Source organism: Oncorhynchus mykiss, chromosome 16 (assembly GCF_013265735.2).
Source record: "Oncorhynchus mykiss isolate Arlee chromosome 16, USDA_OmykA_1.1, whole genome shotgun sequence".
In the NCBI taxonomy this organism is placed as follows: Eukaryota; Metazoa; Chordata; class Actinopteri; order Salmoniformes; family Salmonidae; genus Oncorhynchus; species Oncorhynchus mykiss.
In genome coordinates this window covers 28,258,721-28,277,332 of record NC_048580.1, presented here as the reverse complement: position 1 = coordinate 28,277,332, position 18,612 = coordinate 28,258,721, and the positions used below count along the sequence as shown (strand labels likewise).

Below are 18,612 nucleotides of genomic sequence, written 5' to 3'. Positions count from 1 at the left end.
CAGGACATTTCTGATCCCCAGCCCCATGGGCACCCCTACAATTAACACATAACACTACTTTCCCCAATGCTACACCTTCCTTTGTCTCATGCTCTTCTGCACACTTCTCATACCTAGGAACCTCCCTCCTACACACTGCTGCCACATGCCCATAAGCTTGGCACCTGTAACAACGTAATGTATTTGGCACAAAAGCTCATACAGGATAACTTATATATCCTAACATAACTTTGTCGGGCAAAAGAACAGATAATGACTCTTCTGTTTCTCCACTCTTCCACCCAGTCTGCGTCACACCAAATGACGAGCATCACAAACACCGGGAATCTTCCCCTTCAGTTGGTCAGCTTTCACATTTACCACTACCCCAGTAATCTCTCCTTTCAATGGTGCCCTTTTCTTGAGAGCAAAACCGTTCACATCTCTTGCCCCCATTCGTTTAACACGGAGTGCCTGCTCCCTCTGACCAGCAGAAACACAAACAATTATCACAAGGCCACTTCTGGTTACCCTCGCCTATTCCACAGCATCCAACTGTTTTTACCCACCCTGAAACCACAAATGGATCAGCCAAAAGGAAAGGGTCCACTTTTTCCAAAAACTTAACTACTGTCAAAGACTCATCTTTATCCTGACCCTCAGTGCAAGCCTCGGGCTCCGAGAACTTCCCCACACCTATGAACTCCGATACTTCGGCCTCATTCACTTCCATGTCTCCACCTGTCTTCAACGCACTCTGCTTACGCTTTCTACCATTCTTCTTTAACTAACCAGATCCTTTTTTCTCACCATTTTTTTCCCACCTCTGCCTCTCCTTTCCCTCCATTGCTCCTCCGTATTCCAAGTATAAGTCTCGTTATGATAATGCTGCACTTCTCCTGACATACATCTTGTTCTTGACTTGTCAAGGGACGCCATTTAACTGGCTGTCACAATCTCTGTACAATCAGCACAATCCCCTCGGGATGTAACGCTCAACAGTGCATCCCGCAGCTACTTTGTCTTGATGTTATTCTTTATCAATAGCTACCGCAGCGCTTTTCCATTTCAAACAAGTGTGCTCCCTTTCTCACGGATTCCTCGATTCGCTTGCTCAGACCCTGTGCCCCTCAGTCACGCTCTGTCCAGAAATTACTTTTGATACCGGAAGAATAACTTTAGGAATGCCTTCTTCTTATTCTTCAGGTCCGCAAACAATGTTAATGGTGCATGGTGCACCTACTGGATGGGGAGGGGGGAACCTCTTCATTCAGTCAGTATTCCTTGTAACATTTTGGCTGATCCAGAAGTATTTTTCACGCCTTTAAAATGATGTCTAGCTTCTTAGAGTTTTTATTTGTTTCAGCAGTGCAATGCGCTTCTTCACAGTTAGTGTGTCAGGATCTTTCTCCTGAACGGAATTCACTGCAGGCTGTGGGACATCCACTACCATCTCATCTCACTCCTTTAGCTATGCTACATTACCAAAAGTATGTGGACACCTGCTTGTCGAACATCTCATTCCAAAATCATGGGCATTATTATGGAGTTGGTCCCCCTTTGCTGCTATAACAGCCTCCAATCTTCTGGGAAGGCTTTCCACTAGAAGCTGTAACATTTCTGCTTGGACCTGCTTCCATTCAGCCACAAAAACATTGTTAGGCGGTTAGGCCTGGCTCTCAGTCGGCGTTCCAATTCAACCCAAAGGAGTTCGATGGGGTTGAGGTCAGGGCTCTGCTTTCTCTGCAGATTCTCTCAAGCTCTGTCAGGTTGTATGGGGAGCGTCACTGCACAGCTATTTTCAGGTCTCTCCAGAGATATTAGATCAGGTTCAAGTCGCCCTCCATTTGGCAAATCTGACCATAATTCTGTCCTCCTGATTCTTCTGCTTTCAAGCAAAAACTAAAACTGGAAGTACCATTGACTTGCGGAATACGGAAGTGGTATTCAGTGAAGTTCAGTGAAGAGGCGAAAAAGACTGGCCAATAAAAAGAAAAGATTAAGATTGGCAAAAGAACACAGACACTGGACAGAGGAACTCTGCCTAGAAGGCCAGCATCCCGGAGTCGCCTCTTCACTGTTGACGTTGAGACTGGTGTTTTGCGGGTACTATTTAATGAAGTTGCCAATTGAGGACTTGTGAGGCATCTGTTTCTCAAACTAGACACTCTAAAGTACTTGTCCTCTTGCTCAGTTGTGCACCGGGGCCTCACACTCCTCTTTCTATTCTGGTTAGAGACAGTTTGCACTGTTCAGTGAAGGGAGTAGTACACAGCGTTGTACAAGATCTTCAGTTTCTTGGCAATTTCTCACATGGAATAGCCTTCATTTCTCAGAACAAGAATAGACTGACAAGTTTCAGAAGAAAGTTCTTTGTTTCTGGTAATTTTGAGTCTGTAATCGAATCCACAAATGCTGATGCTCCAGATACTCAACTAGTCTAAAGAAGTCCAGTTTTATTGCGTCTTTAATCAGGACAAAAGTTTCCAGCTGTGCTAACATAATTGCAAAAGAGTTTTCTAATGATCATTTAGCCTTTTAAAATGATAAACTTGGATTAGCTAACATAACGTGCCATTGGAACACAGGAGTGATGGTTGCTGATGATGGGCCTCTGTACGCCTATGTAGATATTCCATTTACAAAAATCAGACACTTCCAGCTACGATTGTTAATGTTGTAAATGACTATGTCTACATAGTATTTCTGATCAATTTGATGTTATTTTAATGGACCAAAAATTTGCTTTGCTTTCAAAAACAAGGACATTTCTAGGTGACCCCAATGTTCGCGCTTTCAGTTTTGCGCAAATGCCGCCATCTATTCACAGTTTCTGGTTAGGGTAGGTTTTAATAGTCACAGTGGGTACAACATCTCCTATGCACTTCCTTATAAACACACTCACCGAATCAGCGTATACATCAATTTTATTCCCTGAGGCTACCCGGAACATGTCCTAGTCCGCGTGATTAAAACAATCTTGAAGCGTGGATTCCAATTGGTCAGACCAGAGTTGAATAGGTTTAGCACGGGTACATCCTGTTTGAGTTTCTGCCTATAGGAAGGGAGTCAGATTTGCCAAAAGGAGGGCGGGGGATGGCCATGTCACCGTCAATTGAACAGGGGTGCAAAACAATGTACAAGAGAAAAGTAAATTCCATACGGGGAAAGTATCATTCATCCACACAAACAACAACAAAAAAAGATACATTCCCACGCCTTAAGTAATTCGAAAGCTAAAATACCCTGCTCTGGTTCTGCGGCCTGAAAGGGTGGGACTGCACAAGACAGTACTTCATGTAGGTCCTCAGATGTAAAATCTTTTAATCCCAGGAAGAGTTCAGCTGCAGAAACAATTATGTCAATCTTTCTTATCCACTTATGCACATCCTTTTATCACCAATGCTACAACTGACAAAGTCCACTTCATTTTTTTTAAAACCTTTATTTAACTAGACAAGTCACATTCTTATTTTCAATGACGGCCTAGGAACAGTGGGTTAACTGCCTGTTCAGGGGCAGAATGACAGATTTGTCAGCGCGGGAATTTGAAATTGCAACCTTCTGGTTACTAGTCCAACGCTCTACCCACTAGGCTACCCTGCAATTCTATGAAGGACGTTTGGATCCTGCTGGTGACACGCAGGCCTCGGCGCATGTTGCTGTTGGCTCCACTGGTATTCACTAACAAACATCGAACCTGCTGCTCTTAATAGCTTTTTTACCGCCTCCCCATAGAAGACAAACTGAACTGCCCTGACTTTGGCCACCTCCATCTTGTTCACCCTATTTGGGCATTCCAAGGATGTCACCATATGTTCTCCACCACATTTACAACACTTTATTCCTTTGCGATTCTCTCCTGCCCTTCAGTCTCCATCAAAGTGATTTTATCCCACATTTCGATTCCTTCCGTCTCAAGACACTTTCTACATGTCCAAACATTTTGTTTTTCTTTCCCTGCCAAGGCCTGGATATAATGGCTCTGGAAGGAAAATACACATATCCCAGCTGGGTCAAGAGGGATTCCACATTTTTAAAAACACAACTAACAAACTCTTCTCCGTCTTTCCATTATTCACAGATTCATGCAGCATACATCAACCACTCCAGGAATTTTCTTTAGTATATCAATATCTTCCGAAACTCAAGAAATTACTCTTTTGTGCCCTGTTCCTTATATCAAAGCACGACACATCAGCTCCAAATTTAGTGAGTTCCAATACCTGTTTTTTTCTGCTCCTCAGACACACACAAAATCAGAACTGTAATGAACACGAGGGGAGACAGAGAGCTGGTTTCAAGCGCAACAAGTGTTTATTGCAAAGGACCACAGGAGGAGGCAGGTAGCTGGATCCAGGGGCAGGCAGAAGGTCATACACAGGGGGTTCAAAAGGGCTCCAGTACAGGCAGGGAATAGGTAAAAACGATCACTCACAGGAAACCCAGCGCTCTGAAAGCCATCTGTCACAAAACAAACAATACCTCAGAGTGATGAGAAGCAAAAAACTGAACTAAATAGTGTGTGATAATGACAAACAGGTGTGTGAACAGGTGATTAGAATTCAGGGGATTGGGATATGGAGAGTGAGCTGCGTTCAGGGGATCGAGGTGTTTGAGGGTGTGAGTTGGAAGCAGACGTTACAATAGAGGCCATTATTATTTTCATCATTGTGTCAAGAGATATAGTACTAAAACACTTGAGTTTCTCCCTTGATCCTCGGTCCTGGCAGAGCAATGTGCTTAATATTTGGAAAATTTAAAATACATATATATATTTTAGGCCTAGCCCATAGAAAGCTAATGGGATCCTCCTCTTTTTAATAGAGGCCATCATTCTGTTTTCTCACGCAATTGCATAGCCTATAGAAATGTTGCACGAAATGAGCTCATGGGCTCTCATGAAGTGTTTGATTAAATTTTCAATCACATTTGCATTGATGTCAGAGTGATTAGAGGGAAAATAGAGTGCTGAGTGCCAGGCAGTTAGCAAGTTTGGTAGGCTACTAAAGACCACCAGCAGCATCAGAGCTTGGAGAAGCCTAATTACCATGACTAAACGGTCATGTGGAATTTGACTGCCTTCATTACTCGTGACCGCTGGTGTGGCAGTAATACGGTCACAGCAATACCCTTAGTGTTGATCCAGAGTCACATTTCCTGAGATTTACTAGAGATGAGTATATCAATTGTGATTACTAAAATGTTAAATTACCATGAAGGTTGTTAAATTATTTATCTAATTCCAAGACAAGCTTATTTTCTAGCTTTCATTTGAACGTTCACAGTCATCCTAAAAATTCAGAAAAATTCAGAAAAATTGTTGACTGAAGAGACAGCCATGCTTGATGACGTCTCCTTATAATGCTCCCCTGGAGGGAAGTGGAGACAATCACAAGGACAGGTGAAACAGATCAGGGTGTGACATATACATATAATTGTCTATATAGTTATGTTTATGTGCACCATTGATGCGCTTTCATCTACAAATACTCATACCTCCCAGACCGTTTACCTAAACCCTTCAATGGATTCATTCAGGTTAATTCTGAAATTCATCTATATAACACAAGACACTGCAATACTCTTCACTCTCCCCACTGCCGCACCTCACATATTCAATTCTCCATCAGATATAGAGGTACCATACTCTGGAATTCTTAATACCATCATCCCTCAATAACTTCAAACGAAGACTGGGGGTCAGCCTGATGAACTATACTACTCAGTTATCTCCTCCATATAGCCTAATTCTCACACACTCACATGCACACATGCACACACACATTTAAACCAAACAATGTTTTTTTTTCATGATTACTGATGAATTAATTTATACATTTATAATTAGTAGGTCTTGTTATATATTTTAACAAACCTTTTTGTATTTGTGTACTATATATATTGTATATGGTTTTTGTTGTTGTGTGGTTTTTGTATATAAGCCCTTGGGCTTCCAACCACACCTGCACACTGTTAAAAAAAAAAAGTAAAATAATTTTAAATGTTTTTATTTCACCTTTTATTTAACCAGGTATGGTAGTTGAGAACAAGTTCTCATTTGCAACTGCGACCTGGCCAAGATAAACGCATAGCAATTCGACACATACAACAACACACATGGAGTTACACATGGAATAAACAAAACATACGGTCAATAATACAGTAGAAAAAATAAAACAAAAAGTCTATATGCAGGGAGTGCAAATGAGGTAAGATTGTTCATCTGTATTGTTGTTTATCACCTGTTTTCTTTGGTGCAAATAAATAAATCAAATAATAAATCAATCAAATAAATGATGGACCTTGATTTCAGACAAAAAAATATAACACTGTTGCCCCATTAAATCTTTCTCTAAATTGATGTGTGACCTTCATAACATTCCACATTGCTCTAAACTGCATTAATGAATGATCTTCCTTTTATTCTATTGGTGAGAGACTGACCGTAATAGTGGAGGCTGGTGAAGGTGGAAAAATGTAACGGACGAGCTCAAATCAAATTAAATCAAATTTTATTTGTCACATGCGCCGAATACAATACAATGTAATTATTAACTCAGGATAGATAGTAATACAAGTAAAATGAAGAATAGAGTAGCAGCAGCATATAATAAGTGTAAAAGTGTGTGTGTGTGTGTGTGTGTATGTGTGTTTGTGTTGTTTCGGTATGCGTATGTGTGTGTCTGTGTGTATGTGTGTTGTTGGTATATATGTGTGTGTTATGTGTGTGTGTGTGCATGCAGTGTATGTGATGTGTGTGGGTTTTGTGTGAAAGTGTCAGTGTAGTGTGTGTTTGAGTGTGTACAGTATATAGTGTGTATACAGTGCCTTCATAAAGTATTCATACCCCTTGACTTATTCCACATTTAGTTGTGTTACAGCTTGAATTCATTTTTTTACAAATGTATTGAAAATGAAATACAGAAATATCTCATTTACATGCACTAACATTCAAATGTTAGGGGTCACCTAGAAATGTCCTTGTTTTTGAAAAAAATTGTAAATAATTGCCCATTAAAATATTATCAAATTGATCAGAAATACAATGTAGACATTGTTAATGTTGTAAATTACTATTGTAGATGGAAACGGCAGATTTTTAATGGAATATCTACATAGGCGTACAGAGGCCCATTATCAGAAACCATGTCTAATTTGAGAAACAGACGCCTCACAAGTCCTCAACTGGCAGCTTCATTAAATAGTACCCGCAAAACACCAGTCTCAACGTCAACAGTGAAGAGGCGCCTCCGGGATGCTGGCCTTCTAGGCAGAGTTGCAAAGAAAAAGCTATATCTCAGACTGGCCAATAAAAATAAAAGATTAAGATGGGCAAAAGAACACAGACACTGGACAGCAGACTGGTCAGTCACTGGACGTCAACCCTATTGAGCTGTTGTGGGAACAGCTTGACCGTATGCAATGGTACGTAAGATGTGCCCATCAAGCAATTCAACTTGTGGGCGGTGCTTCAGGAAGCATGGGATGAAATCTCTTCAGATTACCTAAACAAATTGACAGATAGAATGCCAAAGGTCTGCAAGGCTATAATTGCTGCAAATTGAGGATTATTTGACGAAAGTTTGAAGGACACAATTATTATTTCAATTAAAAATCATTATATATAACTTTGTCAACGTACGTCTTGACTATATTTCCTATTCCTTTTGCAACTCATTTCATGTATGTTTTCATGGAAAACAAGGACATTTCTAAGTGACCCCAAACTTTTGAACGGTAGTGTATGTATTCACACCCCTAAAAACTCAGATGATCCGTTCTCAGAAGTATTAACAGGAAATGGAGTCGTTTAAAGGGAATTCAATCCGGACACAAGGAAAGGGAGAGAGGGAAAGAGAAAGAGGCTTCAGGGATACAGGAGATTAGACCCTAAGAGCGTAAGGGTTAATACTGTCATGGATGGACTCACTATAAACTACTGTAGCCAGGGTTGCATCCAGGCATGTTGGAATTGACAGGGAGCAGAAAGAAAATCTATCCCCCAATGGTAGTGCATTATAGAAATGCACTATATAAGGAATACGGTGCCATTTGGGAAACGAGAGAGAGAGAGAGAGAGAGAGAGAGAGTGCGAGCAAGAGAAAGAAAGATTAATTTGGATTAATGAAAGTGAAGCCTGCCCTGGATGTTAGAGGGCTCACGCCATCAGCATTACAGCATTTTTTATCTCCCCCCTAAATTAGTAATCCCACATTTTGTTGAGTATTATAGTTGTGTTGTTTTTTTATATCAGGGACTTGGATTATGGACTTTGTCATCTGGCTGTGTAATTGCTTGATATTTCATTCTTAAAGGGCCAATGTGTTATCACCAGGCAGGCCAAAACTCCATCCCACCAAAACAGGCTGAAATTTCAGGCAGTCTTTTCAAACAGCTCTTTCAAAGGGCATTATTATTTTCACAATTTCCCTTTATTATTCCAACCTCATAACGTGGAAATATATATCAAACACGGGAAAATCAAGTTTTTGACTTTAAAATGCGCCAAAAAATGCCAGTTGAAATGTAAATTTCTCTCTCTGTCTCTCGCTCTCTCTCCTGCAAATGTTGATATCATCAAACTTTACAATTAAGCAAGTATAGTGGAACAACTTATTTAATATCATGTTATAATATGTTATAGTGCACCTGCAAGGGACTCCTAGGGATCCATCCCAACACTGTGACAAAAATCTGCGCAGCAACATTCTGACGCAGCTGTAGGAGTGCATCCCTTTTTAAAGCTCACAGAATTGTATTATTTTCTACCTCAGTATGAATCCACAATTTGACACTGTAGTACGAGGCCTATGGTGTATGCACTTTCGACACAGCTGTATTTATTTTCTAGATTCCCTGTTTGACAGAATTGCAAATAAATTATTAGGTCTGGAAACGGTGTTCTGCGAGGGTGTCACATCACTTTTGTTAATTGGTGCTCTAAGCCATCGCGCCCCAGCTGTCAACCCGGTCTGATAACCTGCCCAGTCTGTCACGCATCTTACACTACCAGGCCTCTGTAGAAAAGTTGGCTTCCAAAACAGCACCCTATTCCCAATGTAGTGCACAACTGGTCAAAAGTAGTGCATACGTAGGGAATAGTGTGCCATATCGGAGTCTCACACAATGTCCACGTCAGCACTGTCAGTGTGCTGCACCTGCACTATGTTTCTTGTTCAAAAATAATTGGCTTCCGAGTCTAATGAGTCGAACAAATGTGCAAAGACGAAGTAGAAAAGTATGTAACCCACTTCTACTACACTAGAAACTACTGGTCAGATTAACATACAAATCCCCCCCCCCCCCCCCCCCCCACCCACCCAAAAGAGGGGTGAGAATTTAATCAAAGTTAGAGCTTCTTAATTTAAGGAGTGCACTTTTTCCTCTGCCAGATTTTTGGGCTCAAGAAAACGTTCAGTGTTTCGGCTTTTAATAGCTCCAAATCCGATGTTTTGACCAATTGACTCACGATGTCGTCATTTTGAGCCTGCATAGCATGAGAGGAGCTCTATTAAATCACCAGAGTGTCCACTTTCGGTCACGCAATAACTTTTAACCTTCAAACGTCCTTCCTATCCCTATGCAACCAACATCAAATCCTGAACCTTTTTATCCCACAGTGTAATCACAATGACTTATCTTTTTCATTGCCCAAGCCAAATACCCATAGTACCCACGTGTTCCGTTATGCAAACTCATCGTCACATCTTACTCATCATAAAAATATTTTTTATACCAAAATGTATAGTTTCTTTGAAGTCTTTGCTCTACGATTATGTAAATCAACGTAAGGGTCAGCACTCAAATAATAGAATCGCGATGATGGTAATGTTGGGTCAATAGTAGTTTGATAAATTCATTCTTAGTGTGATTGTTGGAATATGAAGACCTATTGATGATCTGTCAATACCAGTTACAAGCATTTTTATTTAGACTGATTAACTATGTGTATAAGTATAACATTGAATAGCTATGTATGTGTAATTATTTCATATCTTCCTTCCTTCACATCTGCCTTTCTACCCCTTATCACTTTCTCCACTCGTTTACATTAAATATTTCCCCTTATCTCATGAAGCCACTTTCAGACAGCTACGTTAAGTAACTCCACTCCCCAGCTTTCCCACTCCATCTTTCTTTCTCCACCATCTGTTCTCTACCAAACTTCCATTACACAGATTACAGAGATTCTGATGATTTTCAAAGAAATGCAGATTAGTGGACATGTTGTTTATTTACAGGGGTTAATCCTGTCTGACTCCATTCATAAATTGATGGTGTCACTCTTATTTCACACTGAGTTGCCTCTAACCGTCTCTATAAGAGGTCTGGATTTATGGGGTGTTCACATGCTATTAGAGTTATCTGAAGTCCGTAGTTCCGACTGGGAAATCTCACTTGAATGACCCTCCTGATCGTAATTACAAGTGGGAAACTCAGAGAAAATGTTAATTAACCAAGTTGTGACGTTTCACCACTGGCTTTTCACTTTATCAACTAAAAGATTACCACAAATTAGTTTTTGACAAATATTTACATATTTACAAATATGTAAATGTGAATAATGTAGCTAGTTTGACCATATTGTCAATGATAAGCAAGCTAGATAACTTTATTGTCTAGCTAGCTAAAATCGTATTGGTTGAACAATTGTTCTGACTTAAAAGCACTTGAACACAAACATGTTGGACTTATGACCTCCTTATTGGGAAGTTTCCCACATCCGACGACCATGTGAATGCCCCGTTAGTGTAAAGATACATATATTTGATCAAGTCTGCCAAATATCATATGCATGGACATTGATAACGGATGATTGTTCAACCGAAATTGGATTCAGAATGGTATGTTAACGCTCCTTTGACATAGGGTAAACATAACCAAAGTGTTTTCTTCCGAATAATTTATTGTAGAATACCTTCAAAAACGAAACAAAAAACAAGCTAGACAAATAGAATTGCATAATTTCCCATATACATATACAAATTACATAAAACAATGTATGTGCTTGAAAAAAGCATTTATGATTTGTGGTCATGTTATTAATTATTGTATTATATATTTTTATTGTATTATGTGTGTTAATAAAATAATTGTATTAATATAATTTTTCAAATTACATAAAAACATCCTGAAGATTGCATAGACATTCTATCTTTCTGTTAATGTGTGGCTGTGTATCAATTGCAGCCCTGTGTGTGTGTGTGTGTGTGTGTGTGTGTGTGTGTGTGTGTGTGTGTGTGTGTGTGTGTGTGTGTGTGTGTGTGTGTGTGTGTGTGTGTGTGTGTGTGTGTGTGTGTGTGTGTGTGTGTGTGTGTGTGTGTGCGTGTGTGTGCGGGTGTGTGCGGGGCTGTGTTTGTGTTTGGTTTTGGTTGTGGGGACATTTTGCCGGTCCCAACAAGGAAAAAGGCTATTTTAGGGCTTAGGGTTAGGGGTTAGGGAAAATAGGATTTTAATGGGAATCAATTGTTTGATCCCCACAAGGATAGTAATACAAACGTGTGTGTGAGAAATAATCATTTTTCCAAGAAGTCCTCCTCACTGGCGTGACATCATTCTAACAAACTCTGTGGGAGAGAAAAAACGAGAATGTAAGATACTACACAAAACATACAGTACAAAATATAAATACAGTTCATTCATTAATATATACATCTGTATCACTTATATTCTGCAAATAGCTCCTCATTCCCCACAGTAGGATTCAATGGTCAACAACAACAATGTCAATGTGTATTGGTGCTGTGTTTTTTGTCATCTATGTTGTTTTGTCTATGCTGCGATTGTTGACGTCTGTGTTACTGCTGTTTGTGTCTAGAATACTGTAGCGTCTGACTATGTTATTTGTTGTTGTTTAGATGACCATTGTCAATTCTCCTTACCTTCAAAGTCTACTGTCCCGTCACCGTTGTTGTCAGCCTCTCGTACCACAGAGTCAATCTCTCTTCGAGACATGTGCTCCCCCATCAGCTTGGTCATGGCGTTTCGTAACTCCTCTGTTGTGATCTCTCCGTCTCCGTCCGCGTCAAACTAACCAGAGAGGGGGCAAGGATTTGAGTTTGCATAATCAACCAGCTAGATAATATTATTAAACGGAGGGTAGCGAAGAGTACAATTCCAATGAAAGAGTCAGACTAATTGAAACAATATTGATCCAAACCCTGGTTAAGAGAATGGTATGAATGTACAAAGTCTTACCATCATACAAAATCATAACAAAACTAGAAAAAAGTAGGATTATGGTCTTGATATGGTGATATTGAACTAACTATCTTGCACTGACTCTATGCACGCACACTGGACTTGTTTATTGTTATTCGTTATTCACTATGTATTTATTCCTCTTGTCACTGTTTCTATTTTTATTTGAGATGTTTTTATGTTTTTCTTTAACTCCGCACTGATGGAAAATAACCTGTTAGTAAGCATTTCACTGTTAGTCTACGCCTGTTGTTTACACAACATGTGACAAATAGCATTTGATTTTCTATGGTCAGTGGTGGAAAAAATACCCAATAGTCATACTTGAGTAAAAGTAAAGGTACCTTGATAGAAAATAACTCAATGTCACGGATCCCTCCGGAACTTTCATCACGCACACCTGCCCCTATTCCCACTGATTAGTATTGGTATATATGTGCCCTATGATTTCCATGGTCTTGTCGATTATTGTTACAATATCCATCTGTGCGTGTGAGTACCTGGGCTTTCGTGCCCTTGTGGATTGCACAGATGGTTACGGGTCTCGTCCCGTGTGATGATCATTGTGCGCATGTGTTATTTATTTGAGGTACTCTTCGCTCTTTTGTTTGGGTTTCAACCCTGTGTTTTTGTAAAGTGTTTGTTTGGTCTTCGTCCCAGTGCCTTTACACAGCACGCCGTAATTTGGGTTTAATAAAAAAAACTATTATGCATTCCTGCGTCTGCCTCCGGATCCTTTATGCCAGCGTGACACTCCAGTAAAAATGAAAGTCACACAGTAAAATATTACTTGAGTAAAAGTCTAAAAGTATTTGGTTTTAAATATACTGTAATTGCTAAAATATTCTTAAGTATCAGAAGTCAAAGTAAAAGTATAAATAATTTCATAATCATTATATTAAGCAAATCAGACAGCAAAATTTGCTTTTTTTTTTATTACGGCAAGACAGGTGTACACTCCAATAGTTAGGCAATAATTTACAAACAAAGCATTTGTGTTGAGTCCACCAGATCAAAGGCAGTAGGGATGACCAGGAATGTTCTCTTGATAGGTGTGTGAATTTGACCATTTTCCTGTCCTGCTAAACATTAGAAATGTAACGAGTACTTTTGGGTGTCAGGGAAAATGTATGGAGTAAAAAGTCCATTGATTCTTTTAGGAATGTAGTGGAGTAAAAGTTGTCAAAAATAGAAATAGCAAAGTAAAGTACAGATAACCCCCAAAAACGAGTTACGTATGTTTACTTAAGTACCTTCCACCACTGGATATGGTTGAATAGGGAGAGCATCAGGAAAGTTTTTTTTTGTTAGGGTATCATGTTGGTTGTCTTTGCACAATTCCCTGACCATTTCATATGGGTTATTCAGGGAACTTGGAAGACTTCTCTCTCTCACCTCTTTGAAAGCGTCCTTCAGTTCTTTCACGCCGATCATCCCAGCAGTCTCAGCCAGCAGCTTTGGGGCCATCAGCTCAACAAAGTCCTCAAAGTCTACTCTCCCACCAACTAGGAAATTGAAAGAGATTAAATCAATTATAACGAGAGTTCCACTAACCTTAATTTGCTCTAGTTATGACTGCTATTCTGGTACTGTGGTCCTCTTCAGTATTGTATATTTATCTGAAATACTTCTAGGGTTGCAAAATTCATGCAACTTTCCCAAAGTTCCCAGGTTTTTCTGAAGTCTTGGTTGGAGGATCCCCAGTTGGAGAATTCCCTCCCTGCTTATTCTCTCCTCATTCCTGCAACCGGGATTTATGACAAACCTGGGAATTTTCTAGAACCTGGGAAAGTTTCTTGAATTTTCAACAGAGAATTGTCTAATGACTCACGGTTCATGTTGATGTTCTGGCTCAGCTCGATCAGCTCCATCTCAGTGGGCATGTAGCCCATTGTCCTCATCAGGTTGCCCAGGTCCTTGCAGCTGATCAGCCCATCCTTGTCCTTGTCGAACTCAGCAAACGCCTCGCGCAGCTCTGAGAGACAGTAGGAACAACTTATCAGTCTAAAAAGATACTGTGAGAGACCAAGAGTTGGCAAACCTCTTGGGGAAGTTGGAACATTTCTTTCTCTGTATTTTCATTTGCTTCAGAGGGTACATCTATAATGGAATGAAGACTGTTTTTGAGTTTTCTTCAAGATACATGATAAATGAAACATAATTGGTAGATGGACATTTGAAATTTACTGTAAGGATAATCTTATAAAAAAGTATTTTCCATTTGATCAGAAATCAACCAACATTGAGCATTATTTAGAAATTGGTTGTAAAAAGTTACTAATATAACTTAGAAACCCTGTTACATTGACCAAATGGAATGGAGGACAAATGGAAAGAGTGAGATGACGCTGACTCAATTTTCTTTTACCTTCAATTTCGTCATCGGCCAGCTCTCTGTCCTGCAAAAAGTATTTACCAGAGTAAATTTATGTCGGATTTGATAGAATGTCTGCTTAGAGAGATGGTACAGTAAGTTGCATGAAGAATACTTCAATTTAACATATTACCAAAAGCACACTTTTGCTTTTCATTTGATACATGATAATGCAAATATTTCTCTATAACACAACATCTAATATTTTTCTACTCTCTCTCACCCCCCCCCCCCCCCCCCACACACACACACACACACACACGCACGTGCGCGCTCACACATGAAAAGCATCCTTTCCCTATTGCACCCAACATTTTGATTTAAAATGACACAAACCGAAATGAGATTATGCCCAGATATTTAGAGCGGTTAGAGTGCATGTGCAAGGCAGCTACCCATATATGAAGATAATGCCCATCTAGCAGGCAATATTTGGGGAGTATGAACCACATGTAGTTCAGCTAGTAATTTAACTACATTATTTGCAGTAGCTTGGTGGTAGTTGAACTAAATTCAAATCTAGGTAGTTTTTTATTGGTTAATTACTTTTTTGCCATGTAGTGGTGTTGCTAACTACAGGAACTACATTTTTTTTGCAAAAATAAAACAAAAAATAGGTGATGTAGGCAATAATTTGTTTTCTTTTTCGGCATCAGACCTACTTAATTGTCACTTGAATTTTTTTTTTAAATGTTAAATATGCTATATTACACATTCTGGTAGCATATGGCTGTGAAAGTGATCTGTCTTGCAAATTGTAGTCTATTCACATTAGAAGAAGTTAAGCTATACTAAAATTATCCTTAAGCTTTTGTGTGTGTAAGTGTGTTGGTCTTTAAATAAATGTAATGAATGACTTTATAAAAGTAACTTTAGTTAAGTAAACTACATTTTCTTAAGGGTAGCTTTAGTGTAGCTTAACTTCTTCCAGTGTGAATAAATTGGTAGCTTGGTAAACTATATTTTCAAAGTAGCTTCCCCAACGCTGCTAGCAGGTAGAGAGATAATGCCCATCTTTCTCTCTTTCTCTCTCACTCTCTCTCAATTAAATTCAATTCAAAGGGATATATTGGCAAAGCAAGAGAAATAGATAATAAACAAAGGTTAAATAAACAATAAAAAATGAACAGTGAACATTACACTCACAAAAGTTACAAAGGAATGGAGACATTTTAAATGTCATATCATGGCCATATACAGTGTTGTAACGATGTGCAGATAGTTCAAGTACAAAAGGGAAAATAAATAAACATAAATATGTCTCTCTCTCTCTATAATATTTTTTTTCTTCACAATCCACTCAACATATCATATTAGTTTGCCAGCACTTCCACACACACAGCATATTTTAGAATAAAATGTTTGTAAAACTTACAATATGCTTCCCTCCCCTCAGGAAGACACATGCTGCTCCTAAACTCATGTCTGTTAGATAGGGAAACAGTCAAAGATTAGCAAAGGTCCCTTGTCGTTCTTTAATTAAATGTATTTTACTTTATTGTACTCTACTCTTCTGTGTTTGGCATCACCTGGGGGGGACAGGATTAGTCTGCACTGACTAGTCTGTTTTTGTGATCTACAGGATTGAATATTTATACATGTTAATATTTAAAGTATATGTTTGTACTTTGAGTGTTTGTACTTCACATTTACATTTGAGTTATTTAGCAGACGCTCTTATCCAGAGCGACTTACAGTTAGTGCATTCATCTTAAAATAGCTAGGTAAGACAACCACATATCTCAGTCATAGTAAGAACATTTTTCCTCAGTAAAGTAGCTATCAGCAAATTAAGTTAGTTTAAAAAAGTGTGAGTGAGTGTGTGTGTGTGTGTGTGTGTGTGTGTGTGTGTGTGTGTGTGTGTGTGTGTGTGTGTGTGTGTGTGTGTGTGTGTGTGTGTGTGTGTGTGTGTGTGTGTGTGTGTGTGTGTGTGTGTGTGTGTGTGTGTGTCAGGTAACCTAACAGTATAGCGGCAGGTAGCCTAGCGGTCAACAGTGTTGGGCCAGTAAAACCGTAAGGATGCTGGTTCGAATCACCGAGCCGACTAGGTGAAAATCTGTCGATATGCCCATGAGCAAGGCGCTTAACCCAAGCAAGTCACTCTGGATAAGAGTGCGTGTTGTTTTTCAATAAAACATATGTATTGATACTAAAACTATATGCATGGTGAAAATCCATTGTAGTTTCCTTTCCATTTCCATTGTAGGCTTTTTAATCCACATACAGCATCTATGACTGTCACACAGTAAATTAATGCAGGCATTATCATCATGATGTTTATCTGCAAATGTTGCGATTTTGTAAACAAAACAGAATGGTGTATATTCACTTACCGTTTTATTTTCCTCTTCACTCAAGTATGCGCATCAATATCCCTACTGTCGGAGATGAGTGGATAGCCCTCTTTCTCTCTTCTCCTCTTTTCCCCTCTGCTCTATATGTGTCCACTCCCCCTTTCAGCAGTCTGCCCTGCCTCTCTGTCTGACTGACCGACACTCTTGAATTCTGTGAGGATGGTGAGAAGGTGTGGTGTGTCTGAGGTTGCATTTAGGATGGAGGGGTATATGAGTGACAGGAGTGGGATGGGGGAGGGTTTGGAAGGCTGGTCATGGATGATCGAATCGGTTGTAAATGATTACAACTGATATGGGTATTTTTATAAACTAGGGTAACAGTGAGGATTTCCTACACTGGACAACTTGTTATCAAACTGTTGATAAGTCACTGATAATAATCTGCCCAATTCTTTCATGTCATTCCATGAAGATATAAGGGGGATCATAGCTATATTAAATACAATTGATGAGTTGATTTAAAACCTGTTTAACGCTTTATAATGGACATGGTCGGTGTCTTGAGGGATTTGTCCAAAATCGTGTAACTTAAAACATTACTTTTCTGTTCTTGCATTTATGGCAGTGTAAGTTGTTATTATATCATAAATTAAGCATTAATCAGTTAAATTAGACATTGAACTTGAACCCTATAAGAATCCAGGATCTAACTGTTGGACAGTGTTTTGTATAGACCGCTCAGAAATGCAGTGTAACGTCTTAACATTTCGTTAAGCAAAGCGTCAACACAGGACTAAGATCGAATCGTACTAAACCAGCTCCGACACTCGTCAAATCTGGCAGGACTTGCAAACTACTACAGACTGCAAAGGAAAGCACAGCCGATAGCTGTCCAGTGATATGAGCCTTCCAGACGAGCTAAAAAACGTATATGCTCGATACGAGGCAAGTAACACTGAAACACGCATGAGAGAATTAGCTGTTCCGGACGACTATGTCATCATGCTCTCCACACCCAAGTAAGACTGTAAAACAGGTCAACATTCACAAGGCCGCAGAGCCAGACAGATTACCAGGACATGTACTCCGAGAATGTGCTGACCATCTGGCAAGTGTCTTCACTGACATTCAACCTCTCCCTGTCTGAGTCTGTTATACCAACATGTTTCAAGCAGACCACCATAGTCCCTGTGCCAAAAAACACTAAGGTAACCTGCCTAAATGACTACCGACCCGTAGCAATCACATCTGTAGCCATGAAATGCTTTGAAAGTCTGGTCATGGCTCACATCAATACCATTATCCCAAAGACACTAGACCCACTCCAATTTGCATACCGCCCCAACAGATCCACAGATGATGCAATCTCTATTGCACTCCACACTGCCCTTTCACACCTGGACAAAGGAACACCTATGTGAGAATGCTATTCATTGACTACAGCTCAGCGTTCAACACCATAGTGCCCTCAAAGCTAATCACTAAGTTAAGGACCCTGGGAATAAACAGCTCCCTCTGCAACTGGATCCTGGACTTCCTGATGGACTGCCCCCAGGTGGAAAGGGTAGGTAACAACACATCCGCCATGCTGATCCTCAACACGGGGACCCCTCAGGGTGCGTCCTCAGTCCCCACATGTACTCCCTGTTCACTCATGACTGCACGGCCAGGCACGACTCCAACACCATCATTAAGTTTGCCGATGACACAACAGTGGTAGGCCTGATCACAGACAACGATGAGACAGCCTATAGGGAGGAG

The 18,612-nt window shown here is 39.8% G+C and overlaps 1 protein-coding gene across 1 annotated transcript; it reads right to left on the bottom strand.

Moving 5' to 3' along the window:
• Positions 1 to 11,310: 11,310 nt before the first annotated feature.
• Positions 11,311 to 17,050, bottom strand: cabp5a (calcium binding protein 5a). The gene is made up of 7 exons (XM_036945853.1): positions 16,891 to 17,050; positions 15,933 to 15,982; positions 14,552 to 14,582; positions 14,015 to 14,158; positions 13,579 to 13,688; positions 11,865 to 12,012; positions 11,311 to 11,549 (listed from the first exon to the last, which is right to left on the bottom strand). Exons 2-7 carry the CDS (start codon positions 15,978 to 15,980, stop codon positions 11,521 to 11,523), a joined length of 510 nt encoding a protein of 169 aa, XP_036801748.1. The 5' UTR covers positions 15,981 to 15,982; positions 16,891 to 17,050; the 3' UTR covers positions 11,311 to 11,520.
• Between the last annotated feature and the right edge of the window lie 1,562 nt (positions 17,051 to 18,612).